Source organism: Alternaria dauci, chromosome 10 (assembly GCF_042100115.1).
Source record: "Alternaria dauci strain A2016 chromosome 10, whole genome shotgun sequence".
In the NCBI taxonomy this organism is placed as follows: Eukaryota; Fungi; Ascomycota; class Dothideomycetes; order Pleosporales; family Pleosporaceae; genus Alternaria; species Alternaria dauci.
The window spans coordinates 1,079,205-1,101,490 of record NC_091281.1 but is presented as its reverse complement, the minus strand read 5'-3'; the positions used below and the strand labels follow the sequence as shown (position 1 = coordinate 1,101,490).

At 53.3% G+C, this 22,286-nt stretch overlaps 9 protein-coding genes across 9 annotated transcripts; 5 read left to right on the top strand and 4 right to left on the bottom strand.

Annotated features, from left to right (window-relative positions):
- Window positions 1-100: 100 nt before the first annotated feature.
- ACET3X_009778 (uncharacterized protein) lies at window positions 101-1,852 on the top strand (the record flags this gene model as incomplete). The annotated part of the gene is made up of 1 exon (XM_069455930.1): window positions 101-1,852. The coding sequence occupies one exon, from the start codon at window positions 101-103 to the stop codon at window positions 1,850-1,852; it is 1,752 nt and encodes a 583-aa protein (XP_069302611.1).
- Window positions 1,853-2,727: 875 nt separating this feature from the next.
- ACET3X_009777 (uncharacterized protein) lies at window positions 2,728-3,755 on the bottom strand (the record flags this gene model as incomplete). The annotated part of the gene is made up of 4 exons (XM_069455929.1): window positions 2,728-2,790; window positions 2,846-3,399; window positions 3,452-3,487; window positions 3,716-3,755. The coding sequence occupies 4 exons, from the start codon at window positions 3,753-3,755 to the stop codon at window positions 2,728-2,730; spliced, it is 693 nt and encodes a 230-aa protein (XP_069302610.1).
- A 428-nt stretch (window positions 3,756-4,183) lies between these two features.
- ACET3X_009776 (uncharacterized protein) lies at window positions 4,184-8,279 on the top strand. Its single transcript, XM_069455928.1, has 3 exons — window positions 4,184-6,814; window positions 7,074-7,583; window positions 7,639-8,279. The coding sequence occupies exons 2-3, from the start codon at window positions 7,122-7,124 to the stop codon at window positions 8,026-8,028; spliced, it is 852 nt and encodes a 283-aa protein (XP_069302609.1). The 5' UTR covers window positions 4,184-6,814; window positions 7,074-7,121; the 3' UTR covers window positions 8,029-8,279.
- A 169-nt stretch (window positions 8,280-8,448) lies between these two features.
- On the bottom strand, window positions 8,449-10,041 carry ACET3X_009775 (uncharacterized protein). Its single transcript, XM_069455927.1, has 3 exons — window positions 9,953-10,041; window positions 9,127-9,863; window positions 8,449-9,076 (listed from the first exon to the last, which is right to left on the bottom strand). Exons 2-3 carry the CDS (start codon window positions 9,642-9,644, stop codon window positions 8,653-8,655), a joined length of 942 nt encoding a protein of 313 aa, XP_069302608.1. The 5' UTR covers window positions 9,645-9,863; window positions 9,953-10,041; the 3' UTR covers window positions 8,449-8,652.
- A 106-nt stretch (window positions 10,042-10,147) lies between these two features.
- On the top strand, window positions 10,148-11,424 carry ACET3X_009774 (uncharacterized protein; the record flags this gene model as incomplete). Its single annotated transcript, XM_069455926.1, has 4 exons — window positions 10,148-10,216; window positions 10,329-10,341; window positions 10,406-10,905; window positions 10,954-11,424. 4 exons carry the CDS (start codon window positions 10,148-10,150, stop codon window positions 11,422-11,424), a joined length of 1,053 nt encoding a protein of 350 aa, XP_069302607.1.
- A 173-nt stretch (window positions 11,425-11,597) lies between these two features.
- Window positions 11,598-12,786, bottom strand: ACET3X_009773 (uncharacterized protein). The gene is made up of 4 exons (XM_069455925.1): window positions 12,331-12,786; window positions 12,143-12,217; window positions 12,007-12,084; window positions 11,598-11,898 (listed from the first exon to the last, which is right to left on the bottom strand). The coding sequence occupies exons 1-4, from the start codon at window positions 12,584-12,586 to the stop codon at window positions 11,684-11,686; spliced, it is 624 nt and encodes a 207-aa protein (XP_069302606.1). The 5' UTR covers window positions 12,587-12,786; the 3' UTR covers window positions 11,598-11,683.
- Window positions 12,787-13,193: 407 nt separating this feature from the next.
- Window positions 13,194-15,901, bottom strand: ACET3X_009772 (uncharacterized protein). Its single transcript, XM_069455924.1, has 5 exons — window positions 15,777-15,901; window positions 15,457-15,569; window positions 14,105-15,361; window positions 13,903-14,041; window positions 13,194-13,855 (listed from the first exon to the last, which is right to left on the bottom strand). Exons 2-5 carry the CDS (start codon window positions 15,466-15,468, stop codon window positions 13,731-13,733), a joined length of 1,533 nt encoding a protein of 510 aa, XP_069302605.1. The 5' UTR covers window positions 15,469-15,569; window positions 15,777-15,901; the 3' UTR covers window positions 13,194-13,730.
- A 397-nt stretch (window positions 15,902-16,298) lies between these two features.
- On the top strand, window positions 16,299-17,643 carry ACET3X_009771 (mitochondrial 54S ribosomal protein uL2m). Its single transcript, XM_069455923.1, has 2 exons — window positions 16,299-17,326; window positions 17,380-17,643. Exons 1-2 carry the CDS (start codon window positions 16,372-16,374, stop codon window positions 17,547-17,549), a joined length of 1,125 nt encoding a protein of 374 aa, XP_069302604.1. The 5' UTR covers window positions 16,299-16,371; the 3' UTR covers window positions 17,550-17,643.
- Window positions 17,644-18,821: 1,178 nt separating this feature from the next.
- Window positions 18,822-21,741, top strand: ACET3X_009770 (uncharacterized protein; the record flags this gene model as incomplete). The annotated part of the gene is made up of 6 exons (XM_069455922.1): window positions 18,822-19,107; window positions 19,161-19,461; window positions 19,514-20,033; window positions 20,087-20,578; window positions 20,631-20,953; window positions 21,024-21,741. 6 exons carry the CDS (start codon window positions 18,822-18,824, stop codon window positions 21,739-21,741), a joined length of 2,640 nt encoding a protein of 879 aa, XP_069302603.1.
- Between the last annotated feature and the right edge of the window lie 545 nt (window positions 21,742-22,286).

The window sequence follows — 22,286 nt, the reverse complement described above, 5'->3', positions numbered from 1 at the left end:
GGATTCTGTGGGTTCAGCCCTGTCGTTAGTATTCTGTCCCACCAGCAAGCAACATCGTCACCGTCGTGGTGTTGGGGTTACACACCAACAAACTTTTGCAATGTTTACACGCACCATCGTCGCCGCCGCGGCTTCTGCATGCCTTGTCGGCGCTCAGAGTTCGGATTCGGAACACACACATGCTGCTTTCGCTTTTGTTCGAACAGGAGAGAGAACACCCATTCTACGCAATGATACCCAAGTCCTTACCACTGTTGGCGCAACCCAGATGCATGCGCTAGGGCAAAGGCTCAGAACAAAATATGTCACTGGCACCGAGTCCATTGCGGGCCTGTCAAAGAACATTCTGGACAACGATCAGGTTTGGGTTCAGACACTGGATACGCCATACCTAGTATCATCTGCCCAAGCCTTCATGCAAGGGCTTTACCCACCACAGGAAACTGGAAATACAACAGAAGTGCTCGCAGACGGTACTTCTGTCGACTACCCACTCAATGGGTACCAGTACGCCAGCATCCACGCTGCTAACCCCTACGACCCATATTCGAGACTCGTCTCTGGAACCTTGTCCTGCCCTCAAGGACAGGCAGACGGACTGAGGTATTTCACTACTCCGGAGTTCAAGGCGGCGAAGGGAGCCAACGAAGATCTGTACAAGAAGCTGGATTTGGATTGGTTCGAAGGCTTCGCCGAGCAAGACGAGCTGTCTTACACATTCGCCCTTGAACTGGCAGATTACCTGTCATATCAATACGCGCACAATTCTAGCATCCACACGACGTTGACAAACGACTCCGACTATACGGGTGTATATGACAAGCTGCGACACGATGCCGATGAAGTCGCTTGGTATCTCTATGGAAATACGTCGGCATCTACCACAGACTCTGATAAACGAGCGATTGGCGGCAAAACACTTGCAGGCTCGATCCTTCACTCATTCAACCAATTCCTTCCAGACACGACGGACAGCGAAAATCTGATAGACAACGTTGGGCAGATCAACAAACCCAGCCCGCTTACTTTCTTCTTCGGCGAACAGGACGCCATGGTGAGCCTCATGTCACTCATGATGCTCGACTCTCAATCACACGACTTCAAATCCATACCCCCTTACGGCTCAGCCATGATCTTCGAGCTCTTCAGCACAGGCGACAGTGCGGAGATGCCCAGCGACCCCAACGATCTCTGGGTACGCTTCTATTTCCACAATGGAACAGACTCTGACAACGAGCCACTCCAATCCTACTCCATATTCAACAGCGGAAGATCGATGACAGACATGCCGTATGGAGAATTTTACACCATACTCAGCAGCATCGGTATGCAAGGACTGAGTGACTGGTGCAAAAGCTGCAGCAGTCCCAGTCTCTTCTGTCTCGGCGCGGACGGAAGCGGTGTCACCCTTGTAGTACCCGCACCACTAGAACGACAGGAGAAACCCGCCGTCTCCCCTGTCGTTGGGGGCGTCATTGGCGCAGTCATTTCCCTCGTCATAGCCGGTCTACTCTTCGCACTCGTCATGCTACTCGCTGGCATCCGCTTCCATCGGGTCGAGCAACGTCTTGGTCACAACCCGAAATCCGAGCTCGGCGGCTTCAAGGGATCGGCAAAGTTGGCGTCCGATCCTGATGTTAGTCTGTCGAGGAACGGGGTCCCGCCGGCTTTTGTTACTGCGGGTACTGTTGGCTTTGGTGGAGATTATAAGAAGGGGCATGAAAGGGTTGGGAGCTGGGAACTTAGGCAGAAGGAGTTTGGTAAGGATATTGGGGAGGCGAGTCCGAGGAGCAGTTTTGAGGCGATTGATGCTGTTGCTGCGAGGGGGGTTGAGCCGCATGACCGTGTGTAGGTTGCGCACGTTCTTGATCGGGACAGATGGATATATTTAAGTGGTGTGTTTTTTAGTTTTCCTGTCACGCTCCTCACGGCATGATGGAGGGATGTGTGTTCAGAGGAGGGGAGAGAAGGGGACCCATGGGCCTTAACCTCAGACGGTCTTGATACCCGGTTTTCCTTTATGGATGCCATTGAAAGTTATGCTTTATGATAACGACGACACTCGCTTTACGAATCAAGAAATGCAAATATTGTTAACATGATCAAGCATCTCCTTTTCACTTACATCTGGTATTATATTCTCGCTTGTCTTGCCTCCCACACCACAGGCTCACACTAGAATTCCACGATGTCGAGTAGATGTCAATGTACTTTGCAAAAGAAGAAAAGGTGGTGCAATCATATGAGTTGAAGAAAAAAGGTTATATAATCTCATTGAAGGCATGTACAGATGCAAGCAGACATAGGTATCAGCCGCAAGTCAAGCCCCATTAACTCCCTATGAACGCCGTAAAAGGGCAGAAAGCCACAAAAGCAAGGCTGTGTCGAAGCACATGTCGTATTTTCGTCTCATTAACATAACCACGCACCATATTATCGACAGAGAAACGAAGACCCAAAGACTTGTTCTTGCTCATCTCAAAAGCTGACCCGCAATGCCGACAGCCACACCTGCTGTCATGAGGTAATCGGCACAGCGGGCTCTCATTCCTGCGTTGCCTTGACCGTCAAAAGCCGCACACGCCTCGACAGTAAGCTGCGAGCATGCCTGGCTGCTCAAGCTCGAGCAGATGCTCTGAGCCGACTGGAGGCCGACACTCGGAATCGCAGTAATGGTCGCGCCGGCGCCGTTGGGTGCGGATATGGTGACGCCAGCCGCGCCGTTGGCTAGAGCAGCCGTGCAACTTGCAGCATCACTTTGACAACTTGTATAAGCGGACGAGCAGGCAGCTGCGTTGGAGTAAGTCGTCGGTATGTACGGGAAAGGGTAGAATTGGTTCTGTACCGTGCTTCCGTGGTTTGCGCCATTTGTTTCCTGCACGAAGGGGCCGCCGGTTGTGGATGCGATTACGAAGGAGACGGTTGATGTGGCCGAGGGGATTGCGCCGGTCGCAATGGCGCCAATTGCTCCTGTGCATGCTGCGCCCTGGGGACAGCATGCTACCTGTCCGGCTTGGTCGGCTGAGCATACGGCAGTTCGTGGACAGCAGAGTCCTGGGGCGCCGAGGCCAGCACAGTTGAAGTATTGGTTTGCGCATGCGTTGTTGTTCTGCCTCTTGAGGAGTTCGACGCCGCTGTCTGCGGGAGAGGTTTCCATGGCCTCGTAGACGGCGTTCTCTAACGGCGCAACGGCTGGTTCGAAGTCGGCGAAGACGTCGGGTGCCGCGAGCGCTGCGAGGGGCGCAAGCAGCAGGGGAGCGAAGAATGTGCGCATTTTCCGAATATGGAGGTCGTGGTCGGTCGTGAACGAGAGTATGCGGCTTGCGCCGGAGAGTGGTAGAGCTTGTTCGGGAGCGGGTTGCTTGTTGGGACGGCTATCGATATAGGGGAGGCTCGCAGCTGTGGGTGTGAGAGTGAGTATGGGACCGATGTACGTCAATTGCCAACTCACGCTTGGTAGACACTGGACGCAATGGATGGTTCCGTGCTATGGATGGGCTGTCAAGTGTCGAGGTGTCGTGGGCATCAAAGTCGATGCGGCTGTGCTATGCTGCCAAGCCAGCTGCGTTGTAACGGCAACGCGGTCTAACCGTCCAATCGGACTGTAATACGTCATGCGTCTTGCACGTCCTCACTCAGCCCGCGATGCGGGTACGCGGGCCCTGATGATCTTTTGCCTTTTGACTTTGGCCCTGCTTTGGACCTCACCGCTTACCCAAGTTTAGGCGTGCGTTTAGTGTCGTGATCCCACCCATAGCTCAGCTTCCGAGCTGGCGAGATGCAGTCACGTGAACCATTCATACACTCGCAGCTACCTGGGCGCTATAACGAAGCAGTCATTATACGTGGTTCTGCATTAGATGGTCCTCCAACTTCTTCGTATATTCGTGCGCTTGCCTTCAAGAATGCGCAACTGAAATTGCGCTTGAGATGCCTACCAGCAGCTTTGTCGGGAGCACTCGACAAGAGCTGTTGACGGAGGCAGACTGGAAGACCAACCTCAAAAACAACATCGTGTTGCTCATCTCGACAAGAGGATTATGCGTTGGGGCTAAGGAATAACCAAACATGCGCGGTAGGTAACATTAGGTTTGAGCAAGTTTGCGCATAATATCCGCCCTCGCTACCTCGGTGTGATCATCGCTCAGTGACTTTCTACCCTGATATAACAGCAGACGTGAAACCCAAATGCCCAGTTGAAGTGTGAGCCTCTAAAGCACCCACTCATCCGCTCTCTACGACTCAGCTTACCACAGCCACCACCACCCATACACCTCCAGGTATCGTTCACAATGTCGGCCAATCTGATCTCTGCCCGGATACCAAGTTTCCCATCAGCGCCGTCTTTGCTTCGAGGAAATGAACCCACTATTCCCTGATCAGAGGCAACATTGGGTGTGGTATGGCTTGGTACAAGACTGCATTGTCTCGAGGCAAGGTTGACGGTGACAAGGACAAAAGAGTTGCCGAAAAGCTTGAAGGCTGGAGGGAGTATGGCAGACCCAAGCGTACCGAGAAGCAACGCTACCGGACAGGTGGAAACATAGCCATCCTGCTGGTAAGCAATGCGATACAGCACTGGGTATCATAGGAGCCGGTAACCACTTTGCCGATATCCGGTTCTTGAAGCATCATCACTTGCCAACATGGACAACGGTCCACAACAAGACGACGTCGTTCCCTGATACACTCGGGCTCTCGAGGACTGGGAGGTAGCCTTCTCAAGGAGCATACAACAGAGACGGGAAAAGCTTCCGAGAGGGCAGTGTAGATGCTATCGGTTACATGAGAGAACGTAACCAGGCCTGCGGGTGGGCAAAAGCAAAGAGAGATCCAATCGCCTTGCGCTTCCTTGCATGCCTAGAATCTAGCAGTGAAGATTGGACTTTGGGCAGCTCGGATGCAGGCGACTTGGACGAAAAGGGCATCGAGAAGACAGTAATTTCCAGAAAAGCATGGAAGAGGTAGTCGACGTTTGGCACAACAACGTTGACCGTGTTGCATGGTCTAGGACAGAACCTTGGTCAGCAGTAAATTCGCATCCAATTTCGACAGTATTACTCCTTGTGGGTATGTGTATATTCGCGGGAAACGTGTAGCAACGACGTACGACCCGAAGATTCAATTACCGCTCAGCCTTCTTCCACGGCCCAATCCAGAAGCACATCGATTGTCGTTCTGCAGCCAACATCCTCATTCTCCAACGCAAGGCGTCTGAAGAACGGAATTTCGCTTTCCCACGGTGCAAGACGCGCCATGTCTCGGGCAAAGGCACTATTGACGTTGGCGCAGAAGTACAAACGCTAAAACATATTGGAGCCACGGTCGACAGGCTCGCAAGGCACGTGGTTCATCTGTGACGAAAAAAGACCATGTTTTTGAAGAAGCCCCAGACGCATGCAAAGACGTCCAGGCTGTCGGTCAGGATCTGGTCGATAGCGATGCAGCGCAAGTCGTGGGCTGGTGTGAAGCTAGGATCAGCTACAAGGCCAGAAATGAGACATGTTGAGGCGATGTCTTGCTGGTAAAGGTGGATTCACCGACACAGCAACGGACCGTGCAAACATCCTCACGGATCGACTTCCACAGGACTGATGCTGACCCGCAGAGATGCGGCGCGGCAGAAGAGACGGCTCTTTACGGTTCTGTACGACGTGCGAGGGCTAAAGATCGAGCCGTAATCTCGATGCCTCGACATGACCCTGCATCAGTTAGATGCGCAACCTTGTCGTCTCTCAATTCACCCGCTTCTGTCAATTTCCTCTGCTTCCCGCTCCTCATCCGTCATTCCTTCTCACACCCGTCTTTGCCGTGTCACACCCACCGTCTTGTCAGTCGGGGCTCGCGAAATCCGTGCCTCAGAAGGCCTCAGTAAAACAGGGAACAAATCTTCTCCTACACCCGCCTCAGGAAGACATGTTTGGGCTATTTGCGTCAAGGAAGCGCGACGGCGAGAGTTTTGTGTGGAATGTTTGTTTCCCTAGGACGCGGCTACCGGAAAAGGTGCAACGTGCAAGCGCCATGTCACTGTATGGAGTAAATTTGGATCTGTACCAAGACTGTTGGATCCGACTAGCGCTGCAGTAGTCAAAGCTTGGTACTTTGGCGGCAAAAGGGACATGTGTGACAGTCGAGAGACCCTGGCCTCAGAACATGTGCATCAACAAGCAACTACACGACAGAAAAACACCTGAACGGTTTGCAGCTTCGGTCGCCGTGGCAGTATGACTGTGAATCTCCGGCCTCCTTTCCGCCCGCACCTCGGCGTTGGCGCACACCAGAAAGTGAGCTGGCTGGGGCCAAGTCTCACAAACTCCACACGACGCTCAGCCCTGGCCTCAGGAACAAGGCCCGCCCCCGCCATGATTGGCCGGCAAAGCGCCAATGCGTCTTGGTGTTTCGAAACGGCGAAGCGGGCGTGCATCCTCTAGTGCATTTACGGCAAACAACACATAGTTTCAAGCAATAACGCATACTGCCTCTGTTCCCAGCCGCCAATCAGCCACGCGTGAATGGGCAGAAGAGGGTTCGTAGCGGGTTGCAGTCGACATGACGGCGCGCAGGGTGGAGCTTCTTCTAGCAGTCGTCTTTGGCAAGGTGCGCTGATGGATTTGTGTAGAGGCTTTCGCTGTGTGACGCCCCCAACCACCGGTGCCTGACTGCGCCTCTACCCAGCAGGCAGGAAAATTATATAGTGTTTGCCAGCCGCCGCAGCTCCCTGAGAGGAAGCATCCCTTTGCAAGTTATCCCTTCACTGGTTTTCCTACACTTCATTGTTTGCCAACAACAGTCTCTCCATTCGCTATAATATTCGGTATGTTACCCCCTTGAACTGCTTTGCGCTTTCTTGTCCATCACTGCTGCCCGTGTGACAGCGTTTGTACCGGGGAACTTCCGTTTGTTAGCATTCGGCGCAAGGTTCATATCGCGCTTTCCCCTCTTGCACCTCAAGTGCGCCGCTCTTCATATAAAGACACTTGGCACGCTCACCTCATCTCTGCAAAACACTCGCTTTTCTGCTTTACTTTGTCCACGCCGCTCTCACACCTTCATTCGCTAAACCATTCCCACAGTCGAGTCTCAACCTCGTTCTTTACACAAAGACAACAGCCATAATCAACATGCTCGTCTCTGTCATGTCCGTCTTGGCCGCGGCCTCCGCTGTCGCTGCCCAGTCCTCGAGCATCGCTCCCGTAGTGACCGGTAACCCTATCGGCGCCAAGTACATTGGTACTCTTCCTCCCAAGGAGGGCAGCACCCTCACTGGTTCCATCGAGGCCACTACTGGCGACGAGGGCAAGGGCGTCAAGTTCTCCGTTTCTTTCGCTGGCCTACCCGAGACTGGCGGTCCCTTCATGTACCACCTCCACGCCAAGCCAGTTCCCACTGACGGCAACTGCACTGGTACTGGCGCTCACTTGGACCCGTACCTGCGCGGCGAGGTCACCAGCTGCGATGCCAGCAAGCCCGAGACCTGCCAGACCGGTGATTTGAGCGGAAAGTACGGAAATGCTACTGAGCAGACTTTCTCGGCCGAGTACACCGACTTGTACTCTGCTACTCTGCCTTCCGACCCTGCTTTCGTAAGTCTTTGATCGTACACTGTAAACGGAAGAGCAACTTGCTAATATATCCCAGTTTGGCGCTTTGTCCTTTGTCGTTCACCTCAGCAACAAGACTCGTATCGGCTGTGCCAACTTCACCATGGTCTCCGCCGGTGATGATGGTGGTTACGGAACTGCCCCGGCGTCTTCCCATGCACCCGCATCTTCAGGCTACGTCGCTCCCCCGCTGTCTACTGGCTACCCTATCGTGCCACCCACCACTGCCTCTTCTGGCTTCGCTCAGCCCTCAGGCATGCCCCTCTACAACACTACTACCGTCGCTGGCTCACCAACTGCCGGTCTGCCCATCGCCCCCAGCTCCGCATCCCCATCAGCCCCACCTGAGTTCACTGCCGGCGCCGCCAAGGTCGCTGGTGGCGCTGGCGCTTTGCTCGCCGCAGCTGCCGCTGCACTTGTCTTGTAGATGAGCAATGGCGGTGCTTGGACGAGACAGAAATTCAGACAGCAGGTGGATTGTGGCGTTTTTTTTGCTTCTTTCTTTTATGGTTGGCATTTGATACCAAATGGGTCGCAAAATCGGCTCATCGCTTTCTTCACCAGAGACACAAGAGGATTAATTTTTTTTAGAAACCTTTTGCATGGGTACAGGGTCATGTTCACGGGGTCACTTTTTCGATAATGTAGTTTGATAATGAGATAGATGTGGAAACGTCACAGTTTTACATGACACTGTTTTGTTGACCTCGGTATCTTTGAGAAATCTTCAGACGTAGTGCATCGAGGTGCATATTTCAGCTGTGTGACTTACTACATGGAGGGATGAGCGGATACAGACATGTACAACATCACTGGCACTGATCAGAGTGACAAATGTATAAGATTGGTGGACTGTTCAGTCGCAGTCGAATGCCATTATACTCATGTTGACGAGGGTATCTTTCCCAGCTCAAGTGTTTAAGCTACTTGTAGCCGTATACGTAATAAAGTTAAGAAATATGTCGACTTGTAGGCTATGATCCCCTAGTCCATATCCTACTCCTGCTCAAAGCGACAGCGGAATGTACGCGCGATTGAAAGTAACAAGTACCTAGGCTTTGGCCTTGGCCGCTGGAGCTGGAGCTGGAGCTTCGTCATCACTGTCAGGCGTATCGGAACGGCCGGACTTTTTGAACTTTGGCTTGTCTTCTGCGAGCGAAAGTTGGAGACCGCGATGGTTATATCTCCTGCCCTGGAAGCCGGCCACAAAATTCTCAGCAGGCTCGAACTCGCGGAAGCGGACTGTCACGACGCCCTCGGGCTCCCTATCGTATAGAGTACAGTTGGTGACCTCGCCGTACTGCTCCGCTGCTTCGCGCATGTCCTCCTTGATCTCCAGATATGCTCCCGCATCCTCTTCGAGCTGCTCCAAATCGAAAATGTTCTTAATGATGACGACTTTGGCCCATTTGTTCTTTTTGGGCGCCAAGGTCTCGGCGACGTAATCCTCGTTGTCGGACCACTCGTTGAGCTTTCTGTAGGGCTGTCAGTAATGATACACAAGTTTGCAGACTTGGGAACTTACTGGTTTAGCTCAGCGCGGTTGCGCTCAGATGCCTTCCTGTCCTTGCGCGTAAGCTTGGATGCAATCTTCTCGCCATCTCTCTCTTTCTTGTGCTCAATCTTGGCTGCCTCGACGTGGATGTTGCCGCTGGAATAGTCGCCTGGGCGAAGAGGGAAGTCGTCCATGAGCCTGATGGCATTGGCAATGGCCTCTTTCTTGAAGTACACGACCATGGCAGTGCCGTTGAAGACGCCGTCGGTTTCGTACATGTAGATGCGCGGCTCGCCGTTGGCGCCCTTGTCAATGATGCCGTACCTCGAGCATTCGTCCTCGAGCTCCTTTTTCGTGGTATCAAGAGGCAGGTTGGAAATCCAGATGGCCTTGTTCTCCATGACCTTGGGCTTCTTGTTCGTCTCAGGCTCCTTGACGTTCTTGCGCTTCTTGTTGTTCTCGGTCGTGGAGGCGTCTGCAGCCGGCGGAGTGTCTGCAGCAGACGAGCGACCTCCCGCCTGGTCCATGAAGTCGTCAAGCTCGCCCATGGTGTGCTAGAGGATGGCTGCCTGAAGCTCTGTAGGCGTTGACGTGAAGCTCGAGAGGCTGGCGGCAGAAAAGTTGGGCGGTGAGGTATGTTGCGCGGGACGCCTGCGAAAGGCGCTACGGCGGCGATGATGTTCCGGTGCCGGTGCCGGTGCCAGCGACAACCAGGGCGGTCGCCTGGAGAGCGTTCAGGGCTCTGCGAGTGATGACAGGCGCTGTTGCTGTTGGAGACGCCATGTTTCGTTAGTCTTTCTCAAGGGCAAGCCCTCTAATGCCGCCATGGTCTTTCCAAGGGCGCGGAGGAACCTACACAGCGCTGGGCGAGATGTAGAGCGACTCAGTGTCGGGAGAGGTGTTGTTACGGCCGTTGTGGCGGATTGGGGATCGTGATGGAGGAGACAGATGACGATGGCGGAGGATCGATAGAGGCACGGAGTTTGGAGTGGTGCATGCAGGACGCCGGCGAATTCCCGCCTAGCGCTTCAGGGCACCTTCACAAGCTTCGATGGTCAGGTCCGCCTGCCCCGCCCGCGACGACTTAGGGATCACGCAAAACGCCCACCCGAAGCATGTAGTATGCGACACACGAGACACACTCCCTACACAAGAGGAAACTCGCTCGGCCGCATCGCTGCGCCCCACAGCTGAGTACGTATATCGGCGGAGTATATATGCGGAGAATGTAGCCTCGCGATTCCAGTAATCCTCTCCATCCTTACTCTTGCTGCTGCCGCCCGTAGCCAAACTAATACCATGTCTCTAGTCGACATCCTAACCAGACCCAATATGCGGGACCCTCTTCCTCCACCTTCGCTGCTCGTGCAGGCTAGCAAGTCATTCGCCGACAAGCTGAGCCTCAACACACTTCCCTACCACGTCCACGAGATCCTCCTCGGCTTCTTGGGATACCATTTCATCCTCCATGTCCTGTCCCCGACCATTTCGCAGCTTGTATGTCCCAAGATATATAATGGCTTCAACAAGCGCACCCGGCTCAACTGGGACATTCACTGGGTCTCCATGATCCAGGCCGTCTTCATATGCGCCGCTGCGCTGTGGGTCATATTCAAGGATGAACAGAGGCACGAGATGGACTGGAGGGGTAGACTTTGGGGCTATACTCCAGCCAGCGGCATGGTTCAGGGATTCGCTGCTGGATACTTCCTGTGGGACCTTCAGATCTCTGCCCAATACATCCACATTGCTGGAGTAAGCTCGTTGATCCATGCCATCGGCGCTTTGGCAGTCACCTGTATTGGCTTCGTACGTTGCACGCTTACACATGTGCCGCATATACTGACTACCTCCCAGAAACCCTTTGGAAACTACTACGGCCTCTCCTTCGTCCTCTACGAACTCTCTACTCCGTTCCTCAACATCCACTGGTTTTGCGACAAGCTCAACATGACCGGCTCAAAGCTCCAGCTCTACAACGGCATCGCTCTCCTTGTCATGTTCTTCTGCTGTCGCATTGTATGGGGATCATACCAATCTATCATGATCTACTCAGACATCTACAAGGCGCTCACAATCCCCAAACAAGAACTTATGGGCTCTCTGCTCGAGGCCCAGAAAAGCGATGGAACCGCAAACAGCAGCATGGGTCTCGAAGGACCTGGAAGCCTGACTGTAGGCGACCTGCCCATGTGGCTGGTCTGCGTATACTTGGTTGGTAACACAGCTCTGAGTATGCTCAACTTTTACTGGTTTTCGCAGATGATAAAGGCTGTTCGCAAGAGGTTCGTGCCTGCAGATGAAACAAAGGCGAAGAAGAGCCAGTAAGCTGTTGTGTTGAGATAGAATGAGTCACGAGATCAGGATACGCGAATGTTTTTTGGTGGTTAATACCTAATGCTGTTGATGGGCGGAACGGACAGCTACAAAGTGATGATACCCAGCGTCCTTCGTGATTGTTGTTTCTATTAAAGTCGATAATACTGAATAAGAACCATGTACTGTAACGAAGAGCCCAATGACCTTTATGACCAGATTGAATCGAATAGGGCCACAATCCGCAAACAAACAGCTTGACCCATCCCTCTTACAACTTCGCACCCGTAGTACTCATCTTCTCTACCTCCTCTCTCAGAACCCTCCGCATTTCACCTGCCATCTTGGCGCCTTCCTCGTCATCCAAATCATCTCTTTGGCCCCGCCCAAACATGGTCCAGCTCTTGTTCTTGATCTCTGGCATTGTCTCTGGACGCGGTATGATGTGGAAATGAACATGTGGTACCACTTGTGCGGCACGCGCTCCTACAACTGTGTTAGATGGCGAAGAGACAGCCGAGATGTAACGCAATTCCAACACATCCATCTCCGGAAGGAATGCAAAAGAGACAAAGAAGGGGAAAAGTGACTGACCGTTATTCTGTACAATGTTGTAGTCCGTTACGCCTGTAACCTTGGCCACTGTCCTTGCTAACACTGGTAGCCAGAAGCCTAGTCACGTAGTCAGCATATCGATATTTTGATCCAGTAATGTCATCAGGTGACCTACCAATCTCCCTACTCTCCACGGGCTCCATATCTGCAACTTTGACTTTATGCTGTCGAGTAGTGACTAGTAAATGCCCTGGCACTCGTTAACGGTTGTTCATCAACTCCAAATATACTCGAATCTCCGTGCTTCCATCCCATATAATACCAGTAGGAAGATGGTATAACGACACAAAGATGGAAACTCACCACCAGTCATAGGTAAGATGTCAAGAAACGCAACAACATCTCTACTCCTCAGTACGACAAAACTACTCGGACTAGTCTTCTCAGGGTCGCTTTCCTCGTCTTTTGGTACACAGTCTAGGAGAGAGTCCTGGCTATTACTTTTACTCGTCCATAATGCAGGACTCTTTGACGAAGAGGAGGCTGAGAATGGAAAGGCGGCTGCAATGTTGCAAAACGGACAAGTCTCGGGTGGGTAGTGGAGGTCTGTCTCTTGCATGATTGGTTGTTGATGGCGACGTTGCTGTTATTCGATGATGATTGTTGTCATGTAGGTGTGAGATGGATGCTCAGGTGCGTATGTGTCCGATGAGTAGGTACTGAGTCACGAACCACGATACTCCTGCTCACTTCAACTTGGATGGAAAGTAAAATAAAAACAACCTTGGAGCGGTCAAGGTTTCCCCGTGTTGATGATTGACCGACGGCCGGAGCTGTGGTCGCTGTGCATTCAGCACTTGATTTCAGCTCTCCGAATCCAAGTTAGCGTCGATACTGACGTGAAGAGCCGAGGTACGTTGATCGCAAGAAACGCGACATGCGGCCAAGCACGTCACACGTGTACACTGCGATCGCGAAGCGGGAGCGTGGCATGTTGGCGACAGGACGCGCACGCGAAAATCAGGGAAAGTGGCGTTTTTCAAAAGACACGGTCGTGACGTATCGTGTGGTTTTCGGGATGCAGACGCGCGCACGCGATGCGTCTCGCGTTCTCGTGTGGGTCTGACACGAGATGGCTGGGAGGATGGCTAGCTACGCCATCATCGTGTATAGTCACTTCAGGCGAAAGGGTGGTGTTTGCTTCAAGCTCAAGATGACATTTATGGAATTTCTGCTTCATTTGACGCGAAACAGTGCGCATTCAGACTACTCATACACACTAAGAGCTATCTCACATCCGCTACCCCAATATCCCATTGTTCCACACGACACCACATGCAGATCCACAAAGGAATAACCTCTCCCATATCACACCATTCATGGTATATCAATCGCTAATGTTATGAGCGAGTATCCAGAGCCGCTACAAGGAGAAATGAAGTTAAGAGTGATGTGAAAAAGCAAGCACCCTTGATTTGCGCCTCCGTGCATGGGGGATGAACGCCTGGGACTCCATGTTCCAAAAACAAGACAAGAAACCATCAAAGAAGTGTGCAACCAACTTGCATCCCATGTATTAACGCCGACCGGAAGATGGTATTAGCCAAGATGTAAACATGAAGGGTTGGCTTGGATGCAATCGTAAATTTTTGCTCCCGGTCGGAACCGAACTTCGTCAACCGCTGCTATTGGAGCATGGCGGTAGTGAACAGCTTTGCGACTCCTGAGCCAAAGACCGGGAGTGCCTAGAGAAAACCAGCGTCTTAGCGCTGGCTCTTTGTCTTGGAAGGAACAACGGCAGCCTCTTCTTCTTCTTCTTCTTCTTCTTGGAGGACGTTACCGTAGGCCGCAACGTAGTCCTTAGCCCACTTGCGAAGAACGATTGATGCTGGTAGATATTAGTTTAGTTCATAGAGAACAGAGTGTGTGACATACCCTTCAAGAATTTCTTGCTAGCATACTTCTTAAAGAAAGCCTCGTGGACGACAGGTCCAGAGAGGTAGTCGATCATCAGCTGCAGGACAGGCTGGATCTCCTCCTCAGAGTAGCCAGCGTAGTGTGTAAGGGTTTTATCCTGTGATTGTTAGTGGACGTCCATAGTGTAGAGGCGATGATTGTAGAAGTTATGATGACTTACCCAAGGGCCACGCTCGAGGACAAGACGAGCAAGGTACATGGCAGCAGCGGCAACTTGGCTTGGGGGGTGGGCGAGGAAGCGGTGATCCAGGCAGCCGATCTCGAGGAGGTACTTGCCCAGTGTGCGGGTCTGGATGTCGTAATTGTCGGCCTTTGATATCCGGCGGAGGAAGTTCATGGGGTTCGGGTAGCTCAAGTCGTAGTTAAGAGCAGCAAGGACGAAGCGCTCGGCGCTAAGGATTTCCTCCTCGGTGAAGCCATCGTCAGCGACGTGACGGAAGTTCTGAACGTGAGGTGAGAGGACCTCCTCGTACTTGGAGGCGATGAACATGGCGGTGACACCAACCAACTGGAGACGATCCAGCTGGACGATCTTGGCGGAAAGGAAGCGGTCGATGATGTTGACAGCGAGGAAGAGGGTCTCGGGGAGTAGGCGGAAACGTGTGTGAACTTCGAGTAGCCAGTCGACAAGGATACCTCGCATCTTCCACTCCAGCTCAGTCTGGCTTTCCATGTAGTCTGGGTTGGCCATAGTGGCAATCTCCAGCTCCTTCAAGTATTCGAATATCTCAACGACATACTCGGACACCATCAATGGGTCATCGACATCCTCCTTGTCTAGGTCTGGGCCGTCGTAGAAGACCTCTGTGATGGGTGCCTCGACGTCCTTCTTTGTGCCGTTTACTGGCTTGGTGTCCTCGGTGACGTTCTCCTCAGGCTTGACGTTCTCAGCCTCAGCCTCAGCCTCCTCCTCCTCCTCTTCTTCTTCGTCAACCTCCTTGATGACCTCTTCCTTCTCTTCCTTGACAGGCTTGTTGACCTGAACGCGCTTCTTGGCTGGCTGGCCGGCGATACCGTTGCCGCTGGCCTGGCGCTTCTTCAGTTCGGATGAGTTGAGGTTCTTGTCCTTCTGTTCGAGGATAGAACGCGTCGAGTTCGCCCGCGATGGCTTTTTGATGCCAGTGGGCTGTGCGGCCTTGGACACAGCGCCCTTGGTGGCCAGTACCTTCTTCCCGTCCTTCGCGCCAGCACCGACGGCATCAGTCTTGGTCACATTGCTGACATCACCGAGGGCAGCACGCTTCCTTGTGGCAGCACCCAGGGTGGTAGCTGATTTCTTCGTCTGGAGAGCCTTCTTGGGGACGTCGGCAGCAGACTCATTCGCGCCGAGATTGGCGGCCTTTGCACGCGTCAAGCGTGTCGTGGCGGCGTTCTCATCATTCTCGTTGGTGACGGCGCGCTGCCTGAGAGTTCGAGCCTATGATACGCGTTAGTTTGATGTCTGGTCTGAGACGTGTTGCTGTGGTGGACCGGGAAGACGGGATGATGGCAGGTGAAAGGGCGACAACGTACAGCGGGAGGCATTGCAAGCAATATTATATATGCTGATCAAAGCTAGAGAGGTATCCAGGTGCTCGAGTATATGTGAAGGGTGTAATGGCGTATGTAGGACTTGTTTTGATACACTGTTGTCATCTGTCAGCAGAGCTCGATGGAGCTTGAAAAAGCGCGTGTGCAAAGCTGACAAGGCGGGAGCATCAAGAGGCGCGGTGTGCATGGACAGTCGGACAGGCAGAACCACGGTTGATGCTCGCGAATGCTGGCTGCTGTGCCTCGCCCTCTGGGCTGCGGCAGCGACGGTGACGTGACGGGCGAGATGGAGACGAACGAACCCTTGGAGCGCGAGATGCGTGGTAATTGGGCGGGACGGGGTAGAGGTCCAGCTACAATTGTACACAGGAAGGGGAGGGTTGGGTGTTGGGCGGAGGAAAGGTGGGCACCAAGGTGTGTTGTGGGAGGTAGGAAGGGTATGTTGTGTGTTTTGAGAGCAAGGGCAGGCTAGCTTGGCTTCCACGTCCCACGCGCCAAAATCGCATTCGAGGCTGGCAGAGCGTAACAGTGCACGCCCCACAGGCGCGTACTTGGACTTACCAGAGATGACGCCAGGTCCCAACGCGTAGATTTGTCCGTGCTGTAAGATGGGTCGAGTCGCGGGCACAAAGCAGATGGCAGAGATGGGATTTTGGAAGGTGCAGTGCCCGAGGTGAGAGGTGGTCGAGATGGCGTGTTGTGATGGGCGAGGGAAGCAGACACACGTTTGTTGCTGGGACATCGCGCCCTGCCTGCGAGGACCCACCCCGGGCCGGCCTAGCCAATTGCGGCGGGTTTGAGAATTATTCGTGACATGACCAGCAGCTGCACGCCATCCAGCAGGCGTCCATTGCAACAGCGTGAAGCATCCAGTGTCCCCAGCTGCATCAGACGAGAATGCTGCAGCCGCGGATATGTCATTTCCAGCCCTCGCGACTGGGCCGGGCGCTGCTGTCTGCCCGCACCTACGCACAAGTCCAGGCCATCGACGTTAAACCTCCCCCATCGATACAGCCCACCGTGGCTGCCGACGCCGGTGTCCTGAAACAGGAAGGAAGTCGAAAGGAGAGGTTTATTCCTCTGCGCACATACAAGCCCCGCACACCCGGTCTGCGCCATCTCAAACGACCAGTCAACGACCATTTGTGGAAGGGACGACCGCACCTCAAGCTCACCATCGCCCGCAAGGGACAGCACCTGGGAGGCAGGAACAACACAGGGCGGGTCACAGTCAGGCATAGAGGTGGCGGGCACAAGAGAAGGATACGCATCGTCGACTACAAACGCTATCTGCCCGGCAAGCACATTGTAGACAGAATAGAATACGACCCCAACCGGAGCTCTCACCTGGCCCTCATTACCCGCGTGGCCACCGGAGAGAAATCATACATCATCGCTGCAGATGGCATGCGGGCGGGCGACGAGGTCGAGAGCTACAGGAGCGGTATTCCCAAAGAGCTGATTGCCAGCATGGGCGGCGGCATCGATCCGGGTATGCTGGCCGCGAAGACGGCGGCGCGAGGAAACTGTCTTCCCATCCATATGGTACCCCTCGGTTCCCAGGTCTACAACGTAGGCACCAAGACACAAGGCGGAGGTGTTTTTTGCCGCAGTGCAGGCACATATGCTATTATCGTGAACAAAGAGGAGGTCGAAAAGGGCAACAGCACCGAGATCAAGCATGTTATCATCCGCTTGATGAGCGGCGAGATCCGCAAGGTTAGCGGGGATGCGTGCTGTACCATTGGCGTTGCTAGCAACCCTCAATCACACTTCACATCGCTCGGAAAGGCCGGTCGATCAAGGTGGTTAGGAAAGCGACCAGAGGTCCGTGGTCTTGCAATGAACGCAGGTCAGTCCTTTGATCAGTCTAGCTGTAACCTAAAGTCTACTAACATACCGCAGCTGATCATCCCCACGGTGGTGGGCGTGGTAAATCCAAGGGTAACGTGCATCCCGTCAGTCCATGGGGCACTCCAGCAAAGGGAGGTTACAAGACCAGGCACAAGAGGAACAAGCACACCTTCCTCGTCCAGGATCGACCACGCAACCAAGGAAAGCGGAGGTCAAAGTAGGGTAGCAGCCGGTGTACTATTACGCTCAAGACCGAGCTGTACTATATTTTGTAGTCGCCTATCGCATGCCGACTACCAATGCATCCGTATTCACCCAGCTGGGCTCTCGGAGCATTTGTGCTGAATGTCAACACATGTCTGTTTCATGTCAAGGGGTTGTGCTATGCAGCCTTTCCAGCTTATCCACCTACCCCAGCCTTCTCACCGATCAGCTGTGTGTACCGGTGGTTCTCTCGGCCGCACATGGCCATTCCAGCACATTACAGTCAGCATCTTGAGTCAGCGGCCAAGCTCGGGAGTTGTGACTTTTCATGTTGCGGCCCTTTGCAATCTCGCGACCGCATAGACTACTTGGCGTGGGCGAACCAGATCTACTGGCACAGCTTCACCAAAACGGGAGTTGAGGAAACGCCATGACGGATCAAGTTGGGCTATTCGTATCTTTGAAATTACTTAGGCACTGCTCGACTAGGACGATTTTTTTTTTGATTACTACTAGTGCAACTGCTGACAGAGCGATATCCCGTTTCAAGCCGTCGACCAAATGTTTGGGTTGATGACAGAAGACGCTCCGCGAAGATCGGGCACATGCTGACCCATCTTTGGTTGGTCTCTCGCCCCACATTGCCGCTCTAGCGATGCTGCGTGTCCAGGACCCTGTAGAAACACGGCACCCACACTCCTTGGCCGGTACATACCTCGGAAAGGTGGATTCAGTTACTGAACAGCTGTCAGAATTCAGAGAGCTAGTTGTATGTGTGAAAATGGTCGTGTTTAGGTGCAAAGTACGGGTAGGGGGCGAGCTTGTAGATAATCCTAGCTGAAAAGCTCGGGAGATCCGCCATAATTAGTCCAGATGCTCGACGTCTTGCACGACGCTTGGAGCACCACGATCGCGCGGCTTTGCATATGAGACGACAGCTCAGCCATGGGTCGTTTTATGCCCGCTAGTGAATACACTTCTGAAATCCTACTTTCGCATCCACCTTGGAGCCATACGCACCTCGCTCCTAGTGTTGGCGCCAACCGTCGCTGCCTGCTTACCCGCGTTCGAGATCCCCTCCGACGGCAACGATACCCCAACAGTAAGCGACAGTTGTACCACCGACGTACCACAGTAGGCTTGACCCAATCTCGCAATAAAACCGGAAGCTGTGGGTAGCTACAAGACCCCCAATCCGTCTGAACCGTACTTACGCGGGGGCGGTGTCTCTGGCTCAAGGTGGATCTGCGATCCCTCCTCAACCTCTCAAGTTCGCAGTCATCGCTACCATGGCTTCTAACGGCTCAGAGTCGCCGGATGAGACGTTTTTCAACGACTTTTCCCAACAAGCGCAAGAGACGAATTCTACCAACGGCCACGACACACAGCAGGATGGGACGAGCAAGGTCAAAAGGATCGCTTGTGTTTTGTGTCGGAAGAGGAAGTTGCGGTGCGACGGCGCCCGGCCGACATGCTCGACGTGCAAGCGACTGTCCCACGACTGCGCCTACGACGAAGTCCGCAAGAAAAGCGGGCCCAAGCGTGGCTACGTGAAGCTGCTCGAACAACGACTGCGTAAGTGAGCGCGTAATTCTGCTGCCTACCTCGCGCTGACCCGCCGGCTGTAGAGCAAGTCGAGACCCTCCTCAAGACCCAAGACACAGCGGACTCGAGTAAGGAAGCCCCGCACCAGGACTCCGCTTCCGCATACGTCGCGAACACTGTAAACCAAGGACCACCGAATTCTAGTAACGTTCCCAACGCAACAAGCAATTTTCAGGCAGGAACCAATGCGTCAAGGATTGCTGGCGCGAGCCAGTTCCAAACTGCGGGCACGACAGGAAATGGCGCCGAGACTGAGGCCTCGTGGGAGATGATAGGACTTGGACTAGAGGAGCCTCTACCTCCCCAAGAAATCATGGACGAACTGTACGATGGAAATGCTGCTTGTCATTCCATTGCTTTACTAACACTTGGCCAGATATCAAATATACTTCTCCAAACTCCATCTCTCAATGCCCATCATACACAGACCACGATTCATGGCCGCTTTAAACCTGGCCCCTCACATGCGACCACCGGTCTGCCTGCGATACATCATTTGGACCCTCGCAGCCTCCGTTACGGACAAATACAGTGCATTGCAGGATCATTTCTACCACCGTGCCAGGAAGTACGCGCAAGCGGATGAGATGAAGGGCCATGGAGAGTCCACCATCACCGTTGCACATTGCCAGACATGGGTTTTGACGGCTACGTATGAGTTCAGGCAGATGTATTTCCCAAGAGCCTGGTTGTCGGCCGGGAGAGGCGTAAGACAAGCTCAGATGATGCAACTGCATCGGTTGGATGGTGCGGGACTTGATGTGAAGCAATGCCTACCTCCACCCAAGGATTGGACCGAGCGGGAGGAGCGTCGAAGGACCTTCTGGTTGACCTTTTGCATTGATCGATATGCAAGTATTGGAACTGGTTGGCCAATGACCTATGATGAGAGAGACGTAAGGATGGACAACTCGCTGGTCTACTTCTGCAAGTGCTGACCGTGAACTAGATCATAACAAACCTACCATCAAGCGACGAAGCATTCGAAAAGAGTAGACCAATGACAACTGGGCCATTAGAAGAGCTTTTCGTTCCTGGAGGCGTGGCAAACCTCCAACCACTCGGCGGTATTGTCCTGACAGCTGCCATGTTCGGCCGCAACTTGCTTCACTTGCATCGACCTTTGCCAAATGACAACGACGACGATATTAATGGCGGCTTCTGGAACCGACATCGGCAGATTGAGCGTGTGCTCCTTCAAACCTCATTGAGCCTACCAGATCCTCTCCGTCTACCATCCGGTTTGGCTGATCCTAACGTCGTGTTCACGAACATGTGCATCCATACCTCAGCAATATGTCTTCACCAGGCAGCAATCTTCAAGGCCGACAAGTACCGGCTGCCAGCAAGCGTCAGCAACGAAAGTAAGATCCGATGCGTAACAGCAGCGGCGGAGACTGCTTCCATCATGCGCATGGTCAGTCATATGGACCTTAGTGCAGTAAGTACAGTGTTTGTTACGATGAATTATTGGCATTTACTGATTTGAGCAGATGAATCCATTCATCTCTTTCTGCGTTTATGTCGCAGCAAGAGTGTTCGTCCAGTACCTCAAAACTCGACCAAAAGATGAACAGATGAAGTCCTCGCTGCAATTCCTCTTGCAAGCCATGGAAGCCCTTTGTCGAAAGAACCCGCTCACGGAGTCGTTCTTAGTACAATTGGATCTCGATCTGGAAGGCGCCGGTCTGCAGGGCATGCGTCATCAGCCAATGGTACAACCTACGGGCAAAGTGTCTCAACTTCCAGAGTGTCTCCAATTGGGTGATGGTATCGGGAATCAACCGCACCAAACGCGAAGCCAAGCTTCCACCAAGTAAGTTGCTGATGCCCAATCCATAGTCCACCATCACCTCGATCCATTCTGAGACGCTAATTTGCTGCAGTCCTTTCATCACACAAGAATCGCCGGTTCCTACCACATCCGCCACTGCGTTCGGAGATGGTGGTCCATTCGCCTCGACATCGATTCGCAATACGCAATACTCGAGCAACAGTTCAGGCCCGCCGTTTCAGGTTCATAATACTAACAGTATCGACATGCACACGCAGAATTTGGCCTTCTTACCCTCGCACTTTAGTTCGCGCGCAAGCTTCGCTGCTAGCCAGGACTTCGCTCCCGCCGGCTTCGCGTTCAATGACGGAAATGAGATGGACCTCTCTGGGGGCGATAGAGGCATTGATCATCCCAGTCCTGCAACAATGAGCACCCAATCACGGAATGGCTCAACATCACGGTCTTCTTACTCACCAGGTCAATCAACCGAGCACACCATCCCATATCGAGCGTCGCCTAAGATGACGGGCCCGCCGCCGCCGCCGCCTCCGTCAGGTGCTAACAACGGCTTCCAAGGATTTGCTGCTACCAGCGAGAGCTTTCCTGCCAATAACTTTGGCCCGTCTGGAAACATGGGTAACACGGCTTATAATGATGGGTTCGCGATGGGTAATGAGTGGGAATATGCGGCTTTGAATACCGGGACAGGGCTCACGCCAATGGGGGACGCATCGTGGGATTCGATGCTGGAAAATATCACAATGGCGTGGGATCTTGCCGGTCCTGGACATGAACACGCTGGTCGAGCGAATGCGGCTGGAACATGATGAGGCTTGAAGCTGATGGGGTGGTTGTGTTTGAATAGCAGGATACCCACTTTCGCTCCTTATTTTTTGGAGGGGTTTGATTTGATTTGAATTGGTGTTTGGTGGCACAGATCGATTTGCCTGCAGGGCGGCGCATATGGTTTGGTAGCACCTCAGCTCGATGGTTGTAAATGTCATTTACGTCATTGTAGAGGACCGACCTGTATATTATTACTACCTAGACGATTCGAACTGGCATACCCAGGTGCCATCCTGGGCACTTTTGGTCATCCCCCGGATCCGTGCGTGGGGCCAGACACGTATATCGACGGAGCAACTTCGGATCGAGTACCACAAATGCTTTGGCGAGAATGTTGATCGAGCACGAAAGTCATTGTTTTTGCGCCTAGAACGCAATGTCGATATCTGGCCATGTATTCGATTTTCAGGGTCTCCGGGGATAATGCGGCTGCAGGGATGACGACGTGGGAGCGGTCAACCAGCGTCACACGTCGCAGTTGCCGGGCAACGAGCGGATCGAGAAGCTACGTGCAGCAGCTCAACCA

Excerpts from the sequence above, each read along its gene's own strand:
- ACET3X_009775 (XM_069455927.1), bottom strand. The coding sequence starts at position 9,644 with ATGGGCGAGCTTGACGACTTCATGGACCAGGCGGGAGGTCGCTCGTCT. Across the intron at positions 9,077-9,126 it reads AACCGCGCTGAGCTAAACCA|AAAGCTCAACGAGTGGTCCG; the intron begins GTAAGTTCCCAA and ends ACAGCCCTACAG.
- ACET3X_009776 (XM_069455928.1), top strand. The coding sequence starts at position 7,122 with ATGCTCGTCTCTGTCATGTCCGTCTTGGCCGCGGCCTCCGCTGTCGCT. Across the intron at positions 7,584-7,638 it reads TGCCTTCCGACCCTGCTTTC|TTTGGCGCTTTGTCCTTTGT; the intron begins GTAAGTCTTTGA and ends AATATATCCCAG.
- ACET3X_009772 (XM_069455924.1), bottom strand. Across the intron at positions 14,042-14,104 it reads TCCTCGAGCGTGGCCCTTGG|GATAAAACCCTTACACACTA; the intron begins GTAAGTCATCAT and ends TAACAATCACAG. Across the intron at positions 13,856-13,902 it reads TAGCAAGAAATTCTTGAAGG|CATCAATCGTTCTTCGCAAG; the intron begins GTATGTCACACA and ends AATATCTACCAG.
- ACET3X_009771 (XM_069455923.1), top strand. The coding sequence starts at position 16,372 with ATGCTGCAGCCGCGGATATGTCATTTCCAGCCCTCGCGACTGGGCCGG. Across the intron at positions 17,327-17,379 it reads TGGTCTTGCAATGAACGCAG|CTGATCATCCCCACGGTGGT; the intron begins GTCAGTCCTTTG and ends AACATACCGCAG.
- ACET3X_009773 (XM_069455925.1), bottom strand. The coding sequence starts at position 12,586 with ATGCAAGAGACAGACCTCCACTACCCACCCGAGACTTGTCCGTTTTGC. Across the intron at positions 12,085-12,142 it reads CGTGGAGAGTAGGGAGATTG|GCTTCTGGCTACCAGTGTTA; the intron begins GTAGGTCACCTG and ends CTACGTGACTAG. Across the intron at positions 11,899-12,006 it reads CAACATTGTACAGAATAACG|GAGCGCGTGCCGCACAAGTG; the intron begins GTCAGTCACTTT and ends ACACAGTTGTAG.